This window comes from Pongo pygmaeus, chromosome X, assembly GCF_028885625.2.
Source record: "Pongo pygmaeus isolate AG05252 chromosome X, NHGRI_mPonPyg2-v2.0_pri, whole genome shotgun sequence".
Classification (NCBI taxonomy): domain Eukaryota; kingdom Metazoa; phylum Chordata; class Mammalia; order Primates; family Hominidae; genus Pongo; species Pongo pygmaeus.
In genome coordinates this window covers 73,337,002-73,357,896 of record NC_072396.2, presented here as the reverse complement: position 1 = coordinate 73,357,896, position 20,895 = coordinate 73,337,002, and the positions used below count along the sequence as shown (strand labels likewise).

Below are 20,895 nucleotides of genomic sequence, written 5' to 3'. Positions count from 1 at the left end.
TTGAGAAGGGTGTAAGTTTTAGATGTTTTCAGCAGCTTTACTTGTAATAGCCAAACAACTGGAAACAATCCAGATGTCTTTCAATGGGTGAGTGGTTAAACAAACTCTGGTATATGCAGACCATAGAGTAGTGCCAAGCCAACACAAAGGAATCAACTATGGATACATTATAACTTAGATCTTTAAGGGCGTTATGCTTAGTGAAAAAAGGCAATCTCAAAATATTACATACTGTGATTCCATTTGTACAATTCTTGAAATGACAAAGCTGTACAGATGGAAAGTAGATCAGTGATTGCCAGGGACAGGGACAAAGGTGGGGGCGTGTGGTTATACAGGGGTAATATGAGGAAGTTCCTCTGTGGTAATAAAACAGTTCTATATCATGATGGTCATGGGAGTTACATGAATCTATTTATGGGATCAAATTGCATAGACACACATGCACACACACACAAACACACATATGTGAGCGTAAAAACAGTGAAAACTGAATAAGTTTTAACAGTATTGTACCAGTGTCAATTTCCCGTTTTGATATTGTACTACAGTTACATATGATGTCACCATTGTGGAAAGTTGGATAAAGGGTTCAAGGGACTAATTTTGCAACTACCTGTAAATCTACAATCATTTTAAAATAGAAAGCATTTAAAATTTTTTATTGTGATTTTTTTAACTTTAAAATAGCTCACACTTTTTTCCCTTAAACTAAAAAGCTGTTTTCTTAAACACTGCTCTTTCACTGAGATAGAATTCACATACCATAAAATTCACCATTTTAAAGTGTCCAATTTAGTGGTTTTAACATATTTGCAAGGTTGTGCAACCGCCACCATTATCTAATTCCAGAACATTTTCATCACCTCCAAAAGAAACCCCTACCCATTAAATGTCATTCTCCTTTCCTTTCTTCCTTCACAATCCCTGATAACCACTAATTTATTTTCTCTTTCTCTTCTCTCTTTCTTTCTCTCTATCTCTATATTTGCTCATTCTGGACATTTCATAGAAATTTCATAGAAATGGAATCATACAATATATGACCTGGCTTCTTTCACTTACCATAATGTTTTCAAGTTTCATCTGTTTTCTAGCATGTATCATTACTGCATTTTTTATTGCCAAATAATATTCCATTGTATGGATAGAACCCAATACATTTATCCATTCATCAGTTGCTAGACCTTTGGATTGTTTGCACTGTTTTGCTATTAGGAGTAATTCTGCTGTGATCATCTATGTACAAGTTTTTGTGTGACCATGCTTTAAATTTGGGGGTTATATAACTAAAAGTAGAATTGCTGGGTCGTATGGTAACTCTACACTTAACTCTGAGAACTGTCAAACTGTTTTCCAAAGTGGCTCCACCATTTTACCATCAGCAATGCCCAAGAATTCCAGTTTCTCCAGTATTCTAACTAATACTTGTTATTGTCTAGCTTGTTTTATTATAGTCATCCTAGTGGGTGTAAAATGGTATCATGGTGGTTTTGATTTGCATTTCCCTAATGATTAATGATTTTGAGCACTTTTTCTTTTTTATTAGAGACAGGGTCTCACCCTGTCTCCCATGCTGGAGTGCAGTGATGTGACGATTGTAGCTCACTGCAGCCTTGAACTCCTGGGCTCAAGCAATTCTCCCACCTCAGTCTCCTGGTAGCTGGGAACACAGGCATGCACCACCACACCTTGCTAATTTTTAAATTTTTTGTGGAGATGGGGTCTCACTATGTTGCCCAGGCTGGTCTTGAATTCCTGGGCTCGAGCAATCCTCCCTCCTGGGCCTCCCAAAGTGCTGGGATTACAGGTGTTAGCCATTGCACCCGACCCTTACTTTTTCATTTGTATAGCTTCTTTGGAGAAATGTCTATTTAAATCTTTTGCTTATTTTTAAAATTGAATTGCCTTTCAGTTGTTGAGTTGTAAGAATTATTTATCTATTCTGGCTCCTAGACTCTTATGAGATACATGATTTGTAGATATTTTCTCCCATTCTGTGGGTTGTCTTTTCACTCTCTTAATGGTGTCCTTTGAAGCACAAAAGTGTTTAATTATAATGGAGTACAACTTATCTATTTTTTATTTTGTTGTTTGTGCCTTTGATGTCATATCTAAGAAGCCATTGCCTAATCCAAGATTATGAAGCTTTACACCTATGTTTTCTTCCATGAGTTTAATAGTTTTAACTTTCACTTTAGGTCTTTGATCCATTTGAGTTAATTTTTGTATATGATATGAGGTAAGGTCCAACTTTATTTTTCTGCATGTGGATGTCCAGTTGTCTCAGCATTGTTTGTTGAAGACTATTCTTTCCCACATTGAATTGTCTTGGCACCCTAGGTGAAAATCAATTGACCCTCTGTGTTCTCAATTCCATTCTATTGATATAGAAAGGTTTTTTAAATTAATCAATTATTTTCCCTGAGGCCTAATATAGGACCACTGTGAGTAGAATCCATACCATTTTTGCCCACACTTATGAACTAATTTTGGTGGAGTGCCATGGGGCTTCATTTAGGAAAATGAAGCTGAAAAGTGGGTCTCCAGAAAATGAGGAATGGGGACATGGAGTGGTGCATTGGAGAGAACTCTGGTTTGAATGCTGGTTCTATCCAAAGTTGTATGGCTTTGGGCAAGCTACTAACCATCTAGGAGCTGTAGCTACTGTGAAATGGAGGTGATGACAATCTCAATCTCACTGGGCTTATGTTTAGTATTAAGAGACAATGGTTGTGAAAGCAATGTTATGGTCCCTGGAACATAGAAGGGACTTGACATCAAGCGAACTTACAGTTGGTGCATGGTCTTGTGGCTCCCTCCCTTCTGACATAGGGTGATTATGTGGGATCAGGAGAGGTGGGCTACCCAGCGGGTACCTGTGCCAGTTCCCATGTTTCTGCTCCTGTCTTTTACAATTTGCAGCAGCTGTGGTTCCATTCCCCCACCTTTTCTGTCTGGGGAAGTATGAAGGGTAAATAAAGAAGAGGAAAATGGCTCTCCATCGAGCAGCTTTCTGGCCAGAAGGGAAAATCTTAGGTTTGAGGGAAGCCCAATAGTGAACCACAGAATAATCAGGAAATAGTGATATCCTGTTTTATATGTCTAGAACTTTATTTTCAAAGAAGAAACAATGTAACTGCATTGCCAATCTAGAACTCTATCACAACTGAGGGAATCCTGTCTGCTTGGACCAGGCAGCTACAGTTCAGGTCCCTGGTTTACCTTGTGGCAGTTCCCAAGTTGTAAGGAAAGGACCAAGAGGAAACAAACTATCCCTGTTCCAAATAAAGCTTCTAAGTCTAAACCTACGTAGTGTTGGTGAACTAAGGTTTAGGAGAAAGCGGCACAGTATTCTTTGTGATCAGAGAGTTGGCTGGAGTGATTCATAAGACTCCCCAACTGGGCTGTTGCCCTAGAATAACCAGGGGTGATACAGCCAACTCCTCTGGCTAGCCAGCCCTCCCCACTTCCCCCCTGCCCCTCTGGTTCTTTCCCCTAAGCCTGCCTCAGCCACTTGGGAGAGGACTCTATTGCTAGAACTCTGATTTATTAAATAATTTCTGGCTTGGATGGTCCCCTCTCTCATCCTTCCGATCTTTCCCTCTCCTGGAATTCTTTTTCTGTGGCTCTACTTGGATCCCTCATGGCTTTGGGGGTTGATTAATGGGGAATGTGGCTCCTGTTATATAATTGTCAGCTCTTGGGTCTCAGGGAGGCCATATTCAACTTTGTGTTGGTCAAAGAGCTTGCGCAGGGCACTGATGTAGAGTGCGTGATATTTGTCTACTGTCTTCTGGTTTGGCCTCTTAATCCTGGGAATTGGAAGGGGTTCCCCAACTATGAAAAAAGAAAAGAGACAAACATCAGAGTTCCCCCCTCAACTCAAACTACCCATTCCTCACTGGGAGCCACGTACTGAAACTCAGTATCTGGCTTTCCTCCCCTTCTTTCTTTCTTTCCTTTTGCTCCAGTCTCATCCTGGCCCCTGTTCTCTGATCATCTAATCAAACCCATGCTCAAGAGAATGCAAGCAAGCTCAGGAGACTGGTGACAGAATGTGTGCAAATGGTGATGCTCTTGTAGCAGATGCTGATGTCACATCCATGAATGGCCACAACTCTTATCTGTTTAGTTGTCCTACCCACCCTGCTCTTAACCACACCCATTTCCCATCTCAGATGTGAGTTGGGTCCCCCTGGACTTGATGGATGATTTAAAGTGGATGGGAAGTGAATGAAGAAACAGGTCATCTGGAGATACTGGAAAGCTCACCAACAGTGGTAATGGGCTGATTGAAAGGCAGGAAGCCCCAGGATCCGCGAGTGAAGCCCCGGCCATGGAAGGTACAGAAATTTAGTCCCAGGATTTTTTTGAATGTGTCCTGGAAGGTTTTTTGGAACAACCTTAACCACGTGCCCTCAGGGAAGGTCTCCTGATTGAAAACTTCGTTCTCACCAAAGGAATATGAAGGGACAAGGTATGCCCTGCAAAGAGAGGGGCAGGAGTGTGAGCTCTCTGAGGAAGATCCCCAGAAAAATCCTCTCCAAGGTGGGAAACCTCTCCAACCTCCCCATGATAGGACAAGAACCCAAGCACCCAAACATCTCCATCTTCATGTCCCATTCCTGCCATGCCCCACTCTCCCAACTGAACTCTCTTAGGGGAGCTGCTGCTCTGCCTTGTCCTGTTATAGGAAGAAACTAATCTCAAAAGCTCTGTCTTCATTGCATCCAGCATGCAGAGTGTTCTTCATAAACTGCATATCTGGACATGCCACTCCTCTCAAACTCTTCCAGAGCTCCTCAGTTTACACCATGCTGCTTCCTTATGGCCTTTTTGCTCTAGCCTTCCCTCCCTGGCTAGCTTTCCCTCTCCCCACTCTTTCCTTGCAATCTGCTTAGCCATACTAAGTGTGCCTCGTACTCTCTCATCTCTGTGTCTTTGTACATTCTGCTCCCTCTGACGGAAGTGTCTTCCCTCTTCCCTCTGTCTTTATGTGGCTCATTCAGTTTTGCGCTCAGTCCCAATCTCATCCCCTTAAAGCAACTTTGTTTGACCACTTCAATTCCCCCAATGCGGATTAGGTACCCCTCATCTAGTGCTTACCTCTCTTCTACACTAACGCTGCCCCAACCGTGTATTACAGTCATCTCCTTACCTGCCTGACTCCCCCAGTAGACAGCAAGCCAATCAAAGGCAAGAACTGGGTCATATTCATCTTTGAATCCCTAGGCCCTGGCATAGCGCTTGACATGCCATAGGTCCTCACTGAATGCCTGAGTTCTTTCTCCCTTTTCGTCTGCCTGGCAACTCCTACTAATATTTCAATTCACAGTTCAGATGTTACCCACCTATGAAACCTCTATTCTGGGTCAAGATCTTTCTATAAATTGGTGCTCACATAGCACTTTGTACACATTTCCATTGTAGTGTTCCATTTATTTAACAAATATTAAGCTCTATGTGCCAGCACTGTTTTAGGCCCTGGAGATGCATCAGTGAATACAATGGATTTTTTAAAATTCTGTCTTCGTGGAGTTTACTTTTTTTGAGAGGAAGACAGACAATAAACATTGAAAATAGTCGGTAAACAAATAAATAAAATGGATGAGCTATAAGAAGATAAGTGTAACTGGGAAAAAATAGAGCAAGATGGTCAGATAACCGTATTGAGAAGAGACATTTGAGCAAAGACTTGAAGGAGATAAAGGAATGAGCCAAGCAGTCATTTGCAGGAATAGTGTTCGGAGGGAACAGCTAAAGCAAAGACCCTAAAGCAGGAGCGGGTGGCCTGCTTGAGCAACAGCAAAGAGGCCGGTGTAGCTGTGATGGAGTGAGAGAGTGGGAAGAGAAGTGAGTGATGAGGACAGAGAGGCAGCTATAGACCAGATTATTCTGCGTCTTGCAAGCCCCTATAAAGACTTTGGCTTTTACTCTGAGTGACATGGGAGCCATTGGATTATTTTGAGAAGTGACATGATCTGACTCATGTTTAACAGGATCATCCTGGCTGAAGCTGGGAATAGACTCTTGGGGTGGGGGAGGCGGGAATAGATACAGGAAGAGCAGTTAGAAGTGTTGTAATCATCCAAGGGGAGAGATGATGGTAGTAAACCAAGGGGTGGTTGTCTAGGTAGTAAGTGGTTGGATTCTGCATGTATTTGGTAGTTATATGTGCATGGGTCTGTCTTCTTCCATATTGGACCGTGAGTTTGCAAGGACCAGGTCTTATTTACTTTTATATCCTAAATGCCTAGCACTATGCCTGACATACAGTGGGTGTTCAGTAACTGCTGAATGAATGAGGTCTATTTCTCAAACCAGATTGTATGCTCTTTGGGGTCATGTCTTATCTTTTTGATCCTCACGGTATCAAAGCTAGTGCCTCCCTTGCAGTTGGTAGATTCTCAGGGCCTCTCAGTTAACAGGTTGATATAGAGTGAAGCCCTACTTTCCCAGACCTCCAGCCTACCAGGCCAATGGGCAGAAAGTAAAAGGTTTTCTTCTGCTGTTCTTTCTCCAACTTCAAGTAAGAAAACAGCCCACTGAAACGTATCTGGAGGCCCAAACATCCCTAAGGCACAATGTGAGGGGGTAGACAGAAGGAATTAGAGTGAAGATGGGGACCCTCTAACAGGTGCCCAGGGAGGGCACCTTTTGGAGAGGGCTACAGAGGGCCTATGGCACCCTGACATCGGAGCACTAGAACCTTGGAACCCACCCTGTTTGCAGTGCCATCTTCACAAAACCTTTACGCTGCTTGAGGAAGAGAGTGGAGGCTCCTGGTCTGCATAAGAGAGCTTCAGCAGCTCCACCCACCACAATAACCACGGCATTGCCTGAGCCTTTCTGGGTCAGCAAGTACTTCAAGGCTGATCTACTCACAGGGCACACACCTGTGAAACCAAAGAGTCAAGTGGTAGAAAAACTTCATTCCTGAGGATGGGGTAAGGGGTTTTCCCGGGCTCTTCCTTTTGGAGACAGTTCTGTTTTCTGACTATTGCTGTTTCCACCTTTCTGTCTCTGACCTTCGTGTCCTGGGTTATGACTGCCCTAGCCTAAGATTGGTCCTTAGGGTCAGCTGTTTGCCTTGGGGGTCTGTGCTTCTGCAGTTGGGTCTATACTGAGTTTCTCTGCCCCCTACCATCCATAGCCTACTGCATTTCAGATCAATAGTAACTAAGCCCACCTCATCCCTCTCTACCCATGAAGCACAGCCATCTTCCACTCTGCCCAGGCTGACAACACTGGAGATCCTGCAGAGTTCTATCCTCCAGGGGTAATCGAGACTAGCCACCACCAACCTGCTTCCTCCCTAAGAGTAACCTGCCAAAGGGAAGCCAATGGCTGGGGTTTCTAGAGAGTAGGCAGACCCCTGAGCCTGACCAAGCCAAACTGAAATGTAGATGAATAATGGAATGTGAATGACACCCTGTTGTTTAACAACAATCATCTAGCCTTTCTCACTTCTGTCTCCCATCTTTGCCCTGCGCTCACCTTCTATTCTCTACTGCGATGGCAGAAATTGCCTTCAGGCGCTAGCCATTGAGAAAGATTCCTGCTCCAGGGCCATGCTAACCTCAGAGCAGAGTAGAAGCATCCTCTGGGACTCCAGTGGTCCCACCTGGCCCCTCCAGAGAAATGTATCTTACCTTTTAATGTTTGGCTTCAGTTGTTTTCTGGTGTCCAGGAGGATGACTATTTGTCCAGAGAGAGAGACATTTGTCACAGTGCCCTGACTTGAAGCTGAGCATGGGGAAGTTGTTCTGGATACTCTGATGAACTCCTATCCTTTATCCCTTAGCATTTTATGCAAGTGTGAAGGGGTTCCAGGGAGATAAAAGTCATGGACCAGGAGGGTTTTAGCTAGTATGATAGACTTCAAAATGTTTTTAAGACACCATGGTGTACAAATGACCAGCCCAAAGAGGCCAACTGACATCCTAGAGAGAGCCTGGTGAAGTTTGCCTGAGCTATCCCATTCACACCTGCTTTTCCCTGCATTTGTGTTTAATTCTTGGCTTTCATCCTCTGATTTGCACTTTGGCATTGGTCCTGAATTCCAGCCTTCTGGTTCTCCCTCTGAAAAAAGTCCTGGTGACTCCTATGAATGCCTATAACTTCCCCTGCTGCCCAGTCAAACCCTGCTCCCCAGATCTTGGACAGAAACAAATGCTTAGCCACATACTCCTGTTACGGGCCCAGGGTGTCCTGGACTTATTTTCTATCATGTACTCTTCAAGCAGGGAGTGATTGTCAGGACTTATTGGGGTTGCACCTTTGAAGTAGGTAAAAAAATAGAATTAATTATTTCTTGTACTCACCCATTGACATCACATATTCCCGCACAATTGGGATCCAAAATATCCTTTCTAAGGTCCCTACAAAGGGAGTGATGGATGGGAAAATCCGAGCAATGCCAGTGGCCTCAGTGGCAAAGTTGATGAAGACACCAAAAGAGAGAATGCCATGGGGGTGATTGGCAATGATGTAGTTGTGTTTGGGAGAAAGCTCATGAGTCTTCACCAGCTGTTAGAGGGAGATTGAGTCAGAGCATTGGCTACAAAGAAGGAAGAAACGACGTGTGGACTAAAATCCCAGCAGGTAGCCTATGTTTCCCTCCGGGAGCCCCAAATCCCCGTTCACTAGGATGTCGTCATTGTCATAGGATTGCCAGGGCTCACGATGGTCAGAGAGGCTGACCTGGGTTTGCCAGTGCAGGAAAGGCTGCCATCCACCTGTTTCCCCACCTGCCCATCCATCTTGGGCCCTTGCTTTGCATTATGACTCGGGGCCTTGACCTTCGCTGCTGACCACCAAAGCCTCTGAAAACATGGAGCTGAGTAGGGAGCAAGAGTCTGGGCAACAGGGACTGAGGGCACCCCGAGGAAGAGTAGTCACCTTTACTGGGAAGTAATTTCGGAAATACTTCCATAGGGTCCAGTTTCGTACCCAAGCTGAACGCCTGCCACCTGTGGGTACAGAAGGGAAGGGAAGAGTACGTAGGGTATTGCAGTCCCTCTACCTCTCCCAGAGGAGGAGAGTTCTGCCTGCAGTCCTCAGGTCGCAGGAGGGGCCTCCTTCTGACATCTCAGAACTGTAAGTACTGTCCCTGAATCCAATCCCCAAGACACAGGAAGCCCCTGCTCCTCTAGAGCCGACCAGAAAGGTGACAGGAAAATAGTCTGAAGCTGGGGGCACCTGCCCAGAGACCTCAACCTCATAATTCTTCCTGAGCTACCTGGTAGAGACCTCTGTCCCTGCTGAGCTTTGCTCTCCCTTCTCCCTCCCCTTCCTTCCCCTCTCCCCTACCCTTGGTTCTCCCCCTCTCCCTCCACCTCCCTCTCCCTGTCCTTCCATTCTTGGCCCAAACAGGACCACCATTGTGCCCCTGTCTCTTACCTTGACTGTGGGTGTTCCAATCATAGGTGAGCCAGGCTAAGGAGAGCACAGCCAAGGGCCAGAACTTACTGAACAGCAGAAAGTAGGGTATAAGGAGAATGGGAATAGCTCCTGAGGAGACACAAAGGGTTCAAGCCTTTCAGTTCCCTTCAAGTTTTAGTACACTTCTCGTAACCCCGGCCTCTGCTCTACACTACAGGAGCAGGGTTAGGCTGATGTGGGACTCTTCTCTCCTTCTCCCCTCTTCCCCAACCCCTCACCCTCCATTTGTCTCTGCTGTGGTCTAGGCAAGCCTCTGAGCCCCTGGATCTCGGTCTCCTTGATGGCCAAACTCTCAACTGAAGAAAGAGCAGAACCATGAAGTTGGGGTCAAAGGACAGCACGGCTTGGTGAATGGGAAGAAGAGCACATTGGGCTGGTAGCTGAATCCCCATTCTGGGACCTCTGGAAATTCTTTCTAAAAGCTTGACCCTCTTTCCTGTGCTGAACTGATAAGTCTGCATATTCCAGCAGGGAGGTTACCCGCAGTGTACAGGCTGTTTGATGCTGAAAAGTAAACATGGATTAAAAAACCACTCCACTTTGGGAGACCGAGGCAGGCAGATCACGAGGTCAGGAGATCGAGACCATCCTGGCTAACACGGTGAAACCGCGTCTCTACTAAAAATACAAAAAATTAGCCAGGCGTGGTGGCACACGCTTGTAGTGCTACTCGGGAGGTGGAGGCAGGAGAATCGCTTGAACCTGGGAGGCGGAGGTTGCAGTGAGCTGAGATCGTGCCACTGCACTCCAGCCTGGGCAACAGAGCAAGACTCCGTCTCGAAAAAACAAAACAAAACAAACAACAACAACAACAAAACTGCGCTACTAGGCCAGGTGCGGTGGCTCACTCCTGTAATCTTAGCAATTTAGGAGGCCAAAGCGAGAGCACAGCTTGAACCTAGGAGTTTGAGACCAGCCTGGGCAACAAAGCAAGACAGTATCTCTAAAAAACCAAAAAAACAAAAAACACTTTACTGTGTTCATTTTGTTCCATTCAAAAGTGTCACAAAGGTTCAGAAGGGGAAGTCTGTGTTAGCAAATGGCCATAGCAGGCTGTAACTGCAAACATGATACATGTTACAGCAGTGGGAATGAATTCCATTAAAAAAAATCTGCATTCATGAGAAAGAGGGGCTAAGTATACATATGGTGAATAAAAAAAGACTTAGCTAAAGGAATGATTTCTTTGACCAGATACCATGTCATAGCAGATAAAAGTTTCAGGGAAGAAGAAACTCAGGAGTTGCCTACCAGTTCTTTGTCTCTTGCATTTTGGACATAAATGAAAATAGCAAGAGAAAGGCTGAGTGGACAGTGCTTTCAAAAGTCATGTTATGGAGTAGAAGAAACCTTTGTAATAGGCTGAATTGCCCTCATAATCACTGGTCGAGATGGTTGTTGTAAGCATTCAAATTAGACAGGAAAGAGTGGTGGGAGGAGTATTATGGGAAGCCTGCCATGGAGAAAAGCCTTGCTATCTATGCCCTTCATCAAAGAGGAGAGTAAATTTGCCAGTTAAGCTTTAGAAGAAAATTCAGATAAAGTTAAATAAGAATAATCACTAATTAAAGTTAGCCTAAGTGTATCATTTCTTTTATATTTTGTTTCAAATAAATTTTGTTTGTATCCCCAATATTTAGAAGAGAGCTTGGCACACAGTAGGTGTTCAACAAATATCTGTAGACCAATTGAAAATGAAATAAGAAAATGTTTTCTCTTTTCAGTAATAAACTTGATAATTACTATTTAGTCAGCATGTATAGTGTTATTTAAATGTGATGTTATTTTAAAAGCATAGACGGATTAGTTGTGTGCCTTTTATCTCATTCATTTATCCACCAGTCCTAAAGGCGGTCTAAGAGCCCTTACCTGGATAACACCATCCCCCTTGTGGAACCTATTGGAACTGCAGATATGGCCCGGCAGGAGACCAAGAACGTTTTTTTCAGAGCAAGGCTTCCAGACCCAGCCCGAGTGTCATCAGTGTCGCGCACGGTGACAAAAGTGGAATTTAAAGATATAGGAGAAATAGAGGCCAAATGTGGAAGAGCTAAGTCTCATGTAAAAAGAGTTCCGTGACATAAAGCAAGGGTATCTGAAGAAGGAATGATGAAGAACAAGCATTTATGTATGTGTGACACTCCCTTAGGTATTATGGCCTTGACACCAGGAGATGGTTCCAATTTCTCTTGTCACGTTCAAGTGAGGCGTCTTGGAGAGGGTTATCAAAGAGGAAGTTCACATAGGTAGGCTCCTAATTTAGTTTGTAGTGAAGATGGCCAAGCCATTCTATGTGCACTGGGGGAAAAAAAAGAAAAAAAAAAGAAGAAAAAAACTAATATATGCGCATTGGTAGCTCATCATAATTGTAACTTGCATTTCTCCAATAGCTAATGATGCGTAACAGCTTTTCATGTGCTTGTCTGCTTTCTGTATATCCTCTTTGGTGAAGTGTCCATTCAAATCTTTTGCCCATTTTTCAATTGGGTTGTTTTCTTACTGTTGACTTTCGGTAGTTCTTTATGCATTTTGGATATAATTTTTTTGTCTGATATGTGATTTGCAAACATTTTCTCCTAATCTGTGTCTATCTTTTCATTCTTGTTAACAGGGTCCTTTTTAGAGCAAAAGCTTTTAATATTGATGAAGCCCAATTTATTAATTTTTTTTTCTTTTACAGATTGTGCTTTTGATGTCAAACTGAAAGAACTCTTTGTCTAACCTCAAGTCATGAAGATTTTTCTTTTCTTTTCTTTCTTTTTTTTTTTTTTTTTTTTTTTTGAGACAGGATCTGGCTCTGTCACCCAGACTGGCATTCCATGGCGTGATCTCAGCTCAACTCACTGCAACCTCTGCTTCCTGGGCTCAAGCGATCCCCCCACTTCAGCCTCCAGAGTGGCTGGGACTACAGGAGCATGCCAGCACACCCAGCCAATTTATTTTGTATATTTTTGTAGAGACAGGGTCTTGCTATGTTGCCCCAGCTAGTTTCAAACTCCTGGTCTCAAGTGGTCCTCCTGCCTTAGCCTCCCAAAGTGCTGGGATTACAGGTGTGAGCCACTGCCCCTGGCCTCCCCTATGTTTTCTACTAAACACTTTACAGTTTTCTTTTTTTACATTTAGATCTACAATATACTTCAAGTTCATTTTTACCAGTTTTATGGAGGTATAATTTACAAATAAAAATGGTGTATATTCAATGTGCATAATGTGATGATTTGACACAGGTATACGTTGTGTGATGATTACAACAATCAAATTAACACATTCACCACCATACATAGTTACCCTTTGTGTGTGTTTGTGGCTAGAGGTGAGGATACTTAAGATCCACTCAGCAAATTTCAAACATATAATACAGTATTATTAACTATAGTCACCATGCTGCTATACTTTAGATTCCCAGAAATTATTCTTTTTGTAACTGAAATTTTGTGCCCTTTGACAAATATTTCCTTATTTTCCCTCTGCCCCAGCTCCTGGCAACCACCATTCTATTCTCTGCTTCTATGAATTTGACTTATATTTATTTACAAATATATATATATATTTAGAGACAGATTCTCTCTGTGCTGCCCAAGCTGGTCTCAAATTCCTGAGCTGAAGTGATGCTCCCACCTCAGCCTCCTGAGTAGCTAGGATTACAAGCATGTGACACCACATCCAGCTCTAAGTGAGATCATATGGTATTTTTCTTTCTGTGTCTGGCTTATTTCACTTAGCATAGTATCCTCCAGGTTCATCCATGTTATTGCAAATGGCAGGATCTCCTTTTTATGGCTGAATAATATTCATGTGTGTGTGTGTGTGTGTGTGTGACACTTTCTTTATTCATTCATCTGCCGGTGGACACTTAGGTTGATCCCACGTCTTGGCTATTATGAATAATACTGCAGTGAACATGGGGGTGCAGATATTTCTTCAAGACACTAATTTCATTACTGTTGGAAACTCCCTACTATTTTCCATACTGGTTGTAACAATTTACATTCCTATCAACAGTGTACAAAGATTCCCTTTTATCTATATCCTCACCAAAACTTATCATTTGTCTTTTTGATAATAGCTATCCTAACAGGTGTAAGGTGATATCTCACTGTGGTTTTGATTTGCAGCTCCCTGATGACTAATAATGTTGAGCCCCTTTTCATATACCTGTTGGCTATTTGTATGTTTTCTTTGGAAAAATGTCTATTCAAGTCCTTTGCCTATTAAAAAGTTTATGTTATTTTATTTTTTTCTATTGAGTGGTATGAGTTCTTTATAAATTTTAGAGATTAACCCCTTATGGGTTAATGATATATATACGGTTTGCAAATATTTTGTTCCATTGTGTGGGTTGCCTTTTCATTCTGTTGATTGTTTCCTTTGCTAGGCAGAAGATTTTTAGTTTGAGGTACTCCTGCTTGTTTATTTTTGCTTTCGTTGCCTGTGTTTTTGTTGTCATATCCAAAAAATCATTGTCAAGGCCAATGTCAAGGAGCTTTTTCCCTATATTTTCTTTTAGGAGTTTAATGATTTCAGGTCTTACATTTAAGTCTTTAATCCATTTCGAGTTAATGTTTGTGTATGTCATAAGGTAAGAGTCTAGTTTCATTATTTTGCATGAGGATGTCTAGTTCAACACCATTTATTGAAGAAACTATCCTTTTCCCATTGTGTATTCTTGGGACCCATTTCAAAGATTAGTTGACTATAAATACATGGGATTATTTCTGGGCTACCTATCTTATTTCATTGGTTTCTGTGTCTGTTTTTATGTCAGTACCATAGTGTTTTGATTACTATGGCTTTGTAATATAGTTTGAAATCAGGAAGTGTGATGCCTCTAGCTTTCTTTTTCTTTCTCAAGATTACTTTGGCTATTCAGGGTCTTTTGTTGTCTCATACAAATTTTAGGATTTTTTTATGTTTCTTTTAAAAATGTCATTGGAATTTTCATAGGGATTGTATTGGATCTATAGATCACTTTGAGTAGTATAGACATGTTAATAATGTTAATTTTTCCAATCCATGAACACAGGATATCTTTCAACTTATTTGTGTCTTCTTCAATTTTTTTCAATATCTTACAGTTTTTGGTATATAGATCTTTTACCTCCTAGGTTGAATTTATTCCTAAGTATTTTATTCCTTTTAGTGATATTGTAAATTGAATTGTTTTCCTTCATTTCTTTTTTGGATAGTTTATTGTCAGTGTATAGAAATGCAACTGATTTTTGTATGTTCATTTTATATCCTGACACTTTACTGAATTCATCTATTAGTTCTAACAATTTTTTGGTGGAGTCTTTAGGGTTTTCTATATAAGATTATGTCATCTGCTAACAGAGACAATTTAACTTCTTTCTTTCCAAATTAGATGCCTTTTATTTCTTTTACTTGTGTAATTGCTCTTGGTAGGACATCCAGTACTGTGTTGAGTAGAAATGGCAGAATGAGCACCCTTGCCTTGTTTCTAATCTTAGAGGAAAATCTTTCAGCTTTTCACCATTGTGTATGATGTTAGCTGTGGACTTTTCATATATGGCCTTTATTATGTTGAGATCCATTCCTTCTATGTCTAATTTGCTGAGAGTTTTTGTCATGAAAAGATGTTAAATTTTGTCAAATGCTTTTTCTGCACCTATTGAGATGATCTTATGACTTTTATTCTTCTTCTGTTAATGTGGTATATTACATTTATTGACATATGCATGTTGAACCACCCCTGCATCCCAGGGATAAATCCCACTTGATTGTGGTGTATGCTCCTTTTAATGTGCTGTTGAATTTGGTTTGCTAGTATTTTGTTGAGGATTTTTTGCATCTATGTTCATCAGGGATATGGGCCTGTAATGTTCTTTTCTTGGACTATCCTTGCCTAGCTTTGGTATCAGGGTAGTGCTGGCATTGTAAAAGGAGTTTGGAAGTGCTCCTGCCTTTTCAGTTTTCTGGAAGAGTTGGAGAAGGATTGACATTAATTCTTTTTTTTTTCTTTTGACACATACTCTCACTCTGTTGCCCAGGCTGGAGTGCAATGGCGCGATCTCGGCTCACTGCTCCCCGGTTCAAGCAATTCTCATGCCTCAGCCTCCCGAGTAGCTGGGACTACAGGAGCATGCCACCATGCCTGGCTAATTTTTGTATTTTCAGCATGTTGGCCAGGCTGGTCTCAAACTCACCATGTTGGCCGAGCTGGTCTTGAACTACTGACCACCTATGAAGCTGTCTGGTCCTGGGCTTTTCTTTGTTAGGAGGTTTTTGATTATCGATTAAATTTCATTTGTCATTGATCTGTTTAGATTTTCTTCCTTCATAATTTATTCTTGGTAGGTTGTATGTGTCTAGAAACATATCCATTTCTTCTAGGTTATCCAATTTGTTGGCATATGATTGTTCATGGTAGTCTTTTATGACCTTTATATTTCTGTGTTATCAGTTGTAATGTCTCCTCTTTTATTTCTGATTTTATTTATTTGATATTCTCTCTCTTTTTTCCTTGGTTAGTTTAGCTAAGGGTTTGTTACTTTTGTTTATCTTAGGGTTAGTTTATTCTTTTTTTTCTAGTTTCATGGGATGTAAAGTTAGGTTATTGATTTGTGATATTTCTTTTTTCTTTATGTAGGTATTTACCATGATAAACTTTCCCCTTAGAACTGTTTTTGCTGCGTTCTATAAGTTTTGGTATGATGTGTTTCCATTTTCATTTGCCTCAAGATACTTTTTGATTTCCACTTTTAACTCTAACATGAGATAAGAGACAAAAGTACTAAAAATAACTACACCTACAACAATTTGTTAATGGATACATGATATAAAAAGATATAAAGTTAAAAGTGATTTACACACTACCATTGCAGTATTCTGAGTATTTTGGATTTGATGATATATTTACCTTTACCAGTGAGTTTCAAATTTTTATATGTTTTAATGTTGTTACTTAGTATCCTTTCATTTCAACTTAAACACCTTTCTTTAGCATTTCTTGTAAGGTAGGTCTAGTCGTGATGAACTCCTTTAGCTTTTATTTGTCTGGAAATGTCTTTTTTTCTTGTTGTTAGAGATGGAGTCTCATTTTGTCACCTATGCTGAAGTGCAGTGGCATGCTCATAGCTCACTGAAGTTTGAACTCCTGGGCTCAAGCAATCTTCTTGCCTTAGCTTCCCAAGTAGCTGGAAGTCCAAGTAGCTGGAAGTCCAAGTAGCTGGACATCACCATGCCTGGGTAATTTTATTATTTTTATTTTTGCAGAGACAGAGTCTCACTATGTTGCCCCAGCTGGTCTCAAACTGGCCTCAAGCAATCCTCCCACCTCAGCCTCCCAACATGCTGGGATTACAGACATGAGCTACCATGCCTGGCTTTGAGAATGTCTTTATTGTTCTTTCATTTATGAATGACCACTTTGCTGGTTATAGTATTCTCCATTGGCAGTTTTTCATCTTTTAGCACTTTGAGTGTATCATCCCACTCCCTCCTGGCCTGCAAGATTTTTGCTGAGAAGTTTGCTGATGAGGTTCCCTTGTATGTGGTGAGACTCTTTTCTCTTAATGCTTTCAATATTCTCTTTTGTCTTTGACTTTTGACAATTTGATTATAATGTGCTTCAGGATATTCTTCTTTGAGTTGATCTTGCTTGGGATCCTCTGAGCTTCATGAATCTTGATGTCCATTTCTTTCCTAGGATTTGTGAAGTTTCCAACCATTATTTCTTGAAATAATCTTTCTGTTTCTTTCTCTCTCTTTTTCTTCTCCTAAATTATGGGACTCCCATAATTAATAGATTCATTTGCTTATTGTGTCCCATAGGTTCCTTGTGCTTTCTTCACTCATTTTCATTTTTTTTTCTTTTTTTGTTTCTCTAATTGGCTAATTTCAAATTACCTATCTTTGTGTTACCCATTTCTTTCTTCTGCATGATCAAGTCTGCTATTGAAACTCTTTTCTTTTAGTTTTCAGTTGTGTCATTGTATACATCAGCTCCAGGATTTCTGTTTGGGTCCTTTTTGTGGTTTTTATTTTTTTATTAAACTTCTCATCTCATTTATGTGTTGTTTTCCTGATTTTGTTCAGTTGTCTGTGTTCTCTTACAACTCACTGCACTTCAGGATGATTATCTTGAATTCTTTGTCAAGTCTTTAATAGATCTCCATTTATTTGGGCTGTTACTGGAACTATACTAGTTTTCTTTGATGATGTCATGTTTGCTGGATTATTTGGTTTTTTTTCTTTTTTATTTTATTTTATTATTATTATACTTTACATTTTAGGGTACATGTGCACAATGTGCAGGTTAGTTACGTATGTATACATGTGCCATGCTGGTGTGCTGCACCCATTAACTCGTCATTTAGCATTAGGTATATCTCCTAATGCTATCCCTCCCCGCTCCCCGCACCCCACAACAGTCCCCAGAGTGTGATGTTCCCCTTCCTGTGTCCGTGTGTTCTCGTTGTTCAATTCCCACCTATGAGTGAGAACATGCAGTGTTTGGTTTTTTGTCCTTGCGATACTTTACTGAGAATGATGATTTCCAATTTCATCCGTGTCCCTACAAAGGACATGAACTCATCATTTTTTATGGCTGCATAGTATTCCATGGTGTATATATGCCACATTTCCTTAATCCAGTCTATCATTGTTGCACATTTGGGTTGGTTCCAAGTCTTTGCTATTGTGAATAGTGCCTCAATAAACATACGTGTGCATGTGTCTTTATAGCAGCATGATTTATAGTCCTTTGGGTATATACCCAGAAATGGGATGGCTGGGTGAAATGGTATTTCTAGTTCTAGATCCCTGAGGAATCGCCACACTGACTTCCAGAATGGTTGAACTAGTTTACAGTCCCACCAACAGTGTAAAAGTGCTCCTATTTCTCCACATCCTCTCCAGCACCTGTTGTTTCCTGACTTTTTAATGATTGCCATTCTAACTGGTGTGAGATGGTATCTGATTGTGGTTTTGATTTGCATTTGTCTGATGGCCAGTGATGGTGAGCATTTTTTCATGTGTTTTTTGGCTGCATAAATGTATTTTTTTGAGAAGTGTCTGTTCATGTCCTTCGCCCACTTTTTGATGGGGTTGTTTTTTTCTTGTAAATTTGCTTGAGTTCATTGTAGATTCTGGATATTAGCCCTTTGTCAGATGAGTAGGTTGCGAAAATTTTCTCCCATTTTGTAGGTTGCCTGTTCACGCTGATGGTAGTTTCTTTTGCTGTGCAGAAGCTCTTTAGTTTAATTAGATCCCATTTGTCAATTTTGGCTTTTGTTGCCATTGCTTTTGGTATTTTAGACATGAAGTCCTTGCCCATGCCTATGTCCTGAATGGTAATGCCTTGGTTTTATTCTAGGGTTTTTATGTTTTTAGGTCTAATGTTTAAGTCTTTAATCCATCTTGAATTAATTTTTGCATAAGGTGTAAGGAAGGGATTCAGTTTCAGCTTTCTACATACGGCTAGCCAGTTTTCCCAGCACCATTTATTAAATAGCGAATCCTTTCCCCATTGCTTATTTTTCTCAGGTTTGTCAAAGATCAGATAGTTGTAGATATGTGGCATTATTTCTGAGGGCTCTGTTCTGTTCCATTGATCTATATCTCTGTTTTGGTACCAGTACCATGCTGTTTTGGTTACTGTAGCCTTGTAGTATAGTTTGAAGTCAGGTAGCGTGATGCCTCCAGCTTTGTTCTTTTGGCTCAGGATTGACTTGGCGATGCAGGCTCTTTTTTGGTTCCATATGAACTTTAAAGTAGTTTTTTCCAATTCTGTGAAGAAAGTCATTGGTAGCTTGATGGGGATGGCATTCAATCTATAAATTACCTTGGGCAGTATGGCCATTTTCACGATATTGATTCTTCCGATCCATGAGCATGGAATGTTCTTCCATTTGTTTGTATCCTCTTTTATTTCATTGAGCAGTGGTTTGTATTTCTCCTTGAAAAGGTCCTTTACGTCCCTTGTAAGTTGGATTCCTAGGTATTTTATTCTCTTTGAAGCAATTGTGAATGGGAGTTCACTCATGATTTGGCTCTCTGTTTGTCTGTTACTGGTGTATAAGAATGCTTGTGATTTTTGTACATTGATTTTTTATCCTGAGACTTTGCTGAAGTTGCTTATCAGCTTAAGGAGATTTTGGGCTGAGACAATGGGGTTTTCTAGATATACAATCATGTCATCTGCAAACAGGGACAATTTGACTTCCTCTTTTCCTAATTGAATACCCTTTATTTCCTTCTCCTGCCTAATTGCCCTGGCCAGAACTTCCAACACTGTGTTGAATAGGAGTGGTGAGAGAGGGCATCCCTGTCTTGTGCCAGTTTTCAAAGGGAATGCTTCCAGTTTTTGCCCATTCAGTATGATATTGGCTGTGGGTTTGTCATAGATAGCTCTTATTATTTTGAGATAAGTCCCATCAATACCTAATTTATTGAGAGTTTTTAGCGTGAAGCGTTGTTGAATTTTGTCAAAGGCCTTTTCCGCATCTATTGAGATAATCATGTGGTTTTTGTCTTTGGTTCTGTTTATATGCTGGATTACATTTATTGATTTGCGTATATTGAACCAGCCTTGCATCCCAGGGATGAAGCCCACTTGATCATGGTGGATAAGCTTTTTGATGTGCTGCTGGATTCGGTTTGCCAGTATTTTATTGAGGATTTTTGCATCAATGTTCATCAAGGATATTGGTCTAAAATTCTCTTTTTTGTGTGTGTCTCTGCCAGGCTTTGGTATCAGGATGATGCTGGCCTCATCAAATGAGTTAGGGAGGATTCCCTCTTTTTCTATTGATTGGAATAGTTTCAGAAGGAATGGTACCAGTTCCTCCGTGTACCTCTGGTAGAATTTGGCTGAATCAAATAGACGCAATAAAAAATGATAAAGGGGATATCACCACCGATCCCACAGAAATACAAAGTACCATCAGAGAATACTACAAACACCTCTACGCAAATAAACTAGACAATCTAGAAGAAATGGATAAATTCCTCGACACACACACCCTCTCAAGACTAAACCAGGAAGAATTTGAATCTCTGAATAGACCAATAACAGGCTCTGAAATGGTGGTAATAATCAATAGCTTACCAAGCAAAAAGACTCCAGGACCAGATGGATTCACAGCCGATTATTTGTTATTTGTATAGCCTTTCATTGGTTTCTGTGCACTTGAAGGAGCAAATCAGTCTTTATAGACTGATTTCAGCAGGTTTATGGGGGGGCTTCTGCTAGGTCACTGGGTGGGTCCCTGGGCAGGCAGGACAGGCCTGGGACTGTGGATGAGAAAGGCTGGAACCAAGTCATAGAACTGCCTCAAGGTCTATAGCCAAGACTGAGGCCTGCAGGCCTGCCTCCATGGGCATGGACAGGTGTGCTCCTGCCAGGTTCCTGGGTGGACAGGACTGCCCTATACAGTTGAATGGAGCTGGACCCAAGTTACGGGGCTGTTTCAGGATCTGCTGTGGTAC

At 41.2% G+C, this 20,895-nt stretch overlaps 1 protein-coding gene across 1 annotated transcript in view; it reads right to left on the bottom strand.

Annotated features, from left to right (window-relative positions):
• Window positions 1–3,090: 3,090 nt before the first annotated feature.
• DGAT2L6 (diacylglycerol O-acyltransferase 2 like 6) overlaps window positions 3,091–20,895 on the bottom strand; it is a 31,099-nt gene continuing 13,294 nt past the window's right edge. Inside the window, exons 2-7 of the mRNA XM_054470743.1 lie at window positions 9,406–9,516; window positions 8,905–8,975; window positions 8,328–8,532; window positions 6,725–6,899; window positions 4,276–4,487; window positions 3,091–3,840 (exon numbers count right to left, since the gene is read on the bottom strand). Coding sequence (XP_054326718.1) covers window positions 3,686–3,840; window positions 4,276–4,487; window positions 6,725–6,899; window positions 8,328–8,532; window positions 8,905–8,975; window positions 9,406–9,516 — 929 coding nt within the window. The 3' untranslated portion in view covers window positions 3,091–3,685. The remainder of the gene's footprint in view (window positions 3,841–4,275; window positions 4,488–6,724; window positions 6,900–8,327; window positions 8,533–8,904; window positions 8,976–9,405; window positions 9,517–20,895) is intronic.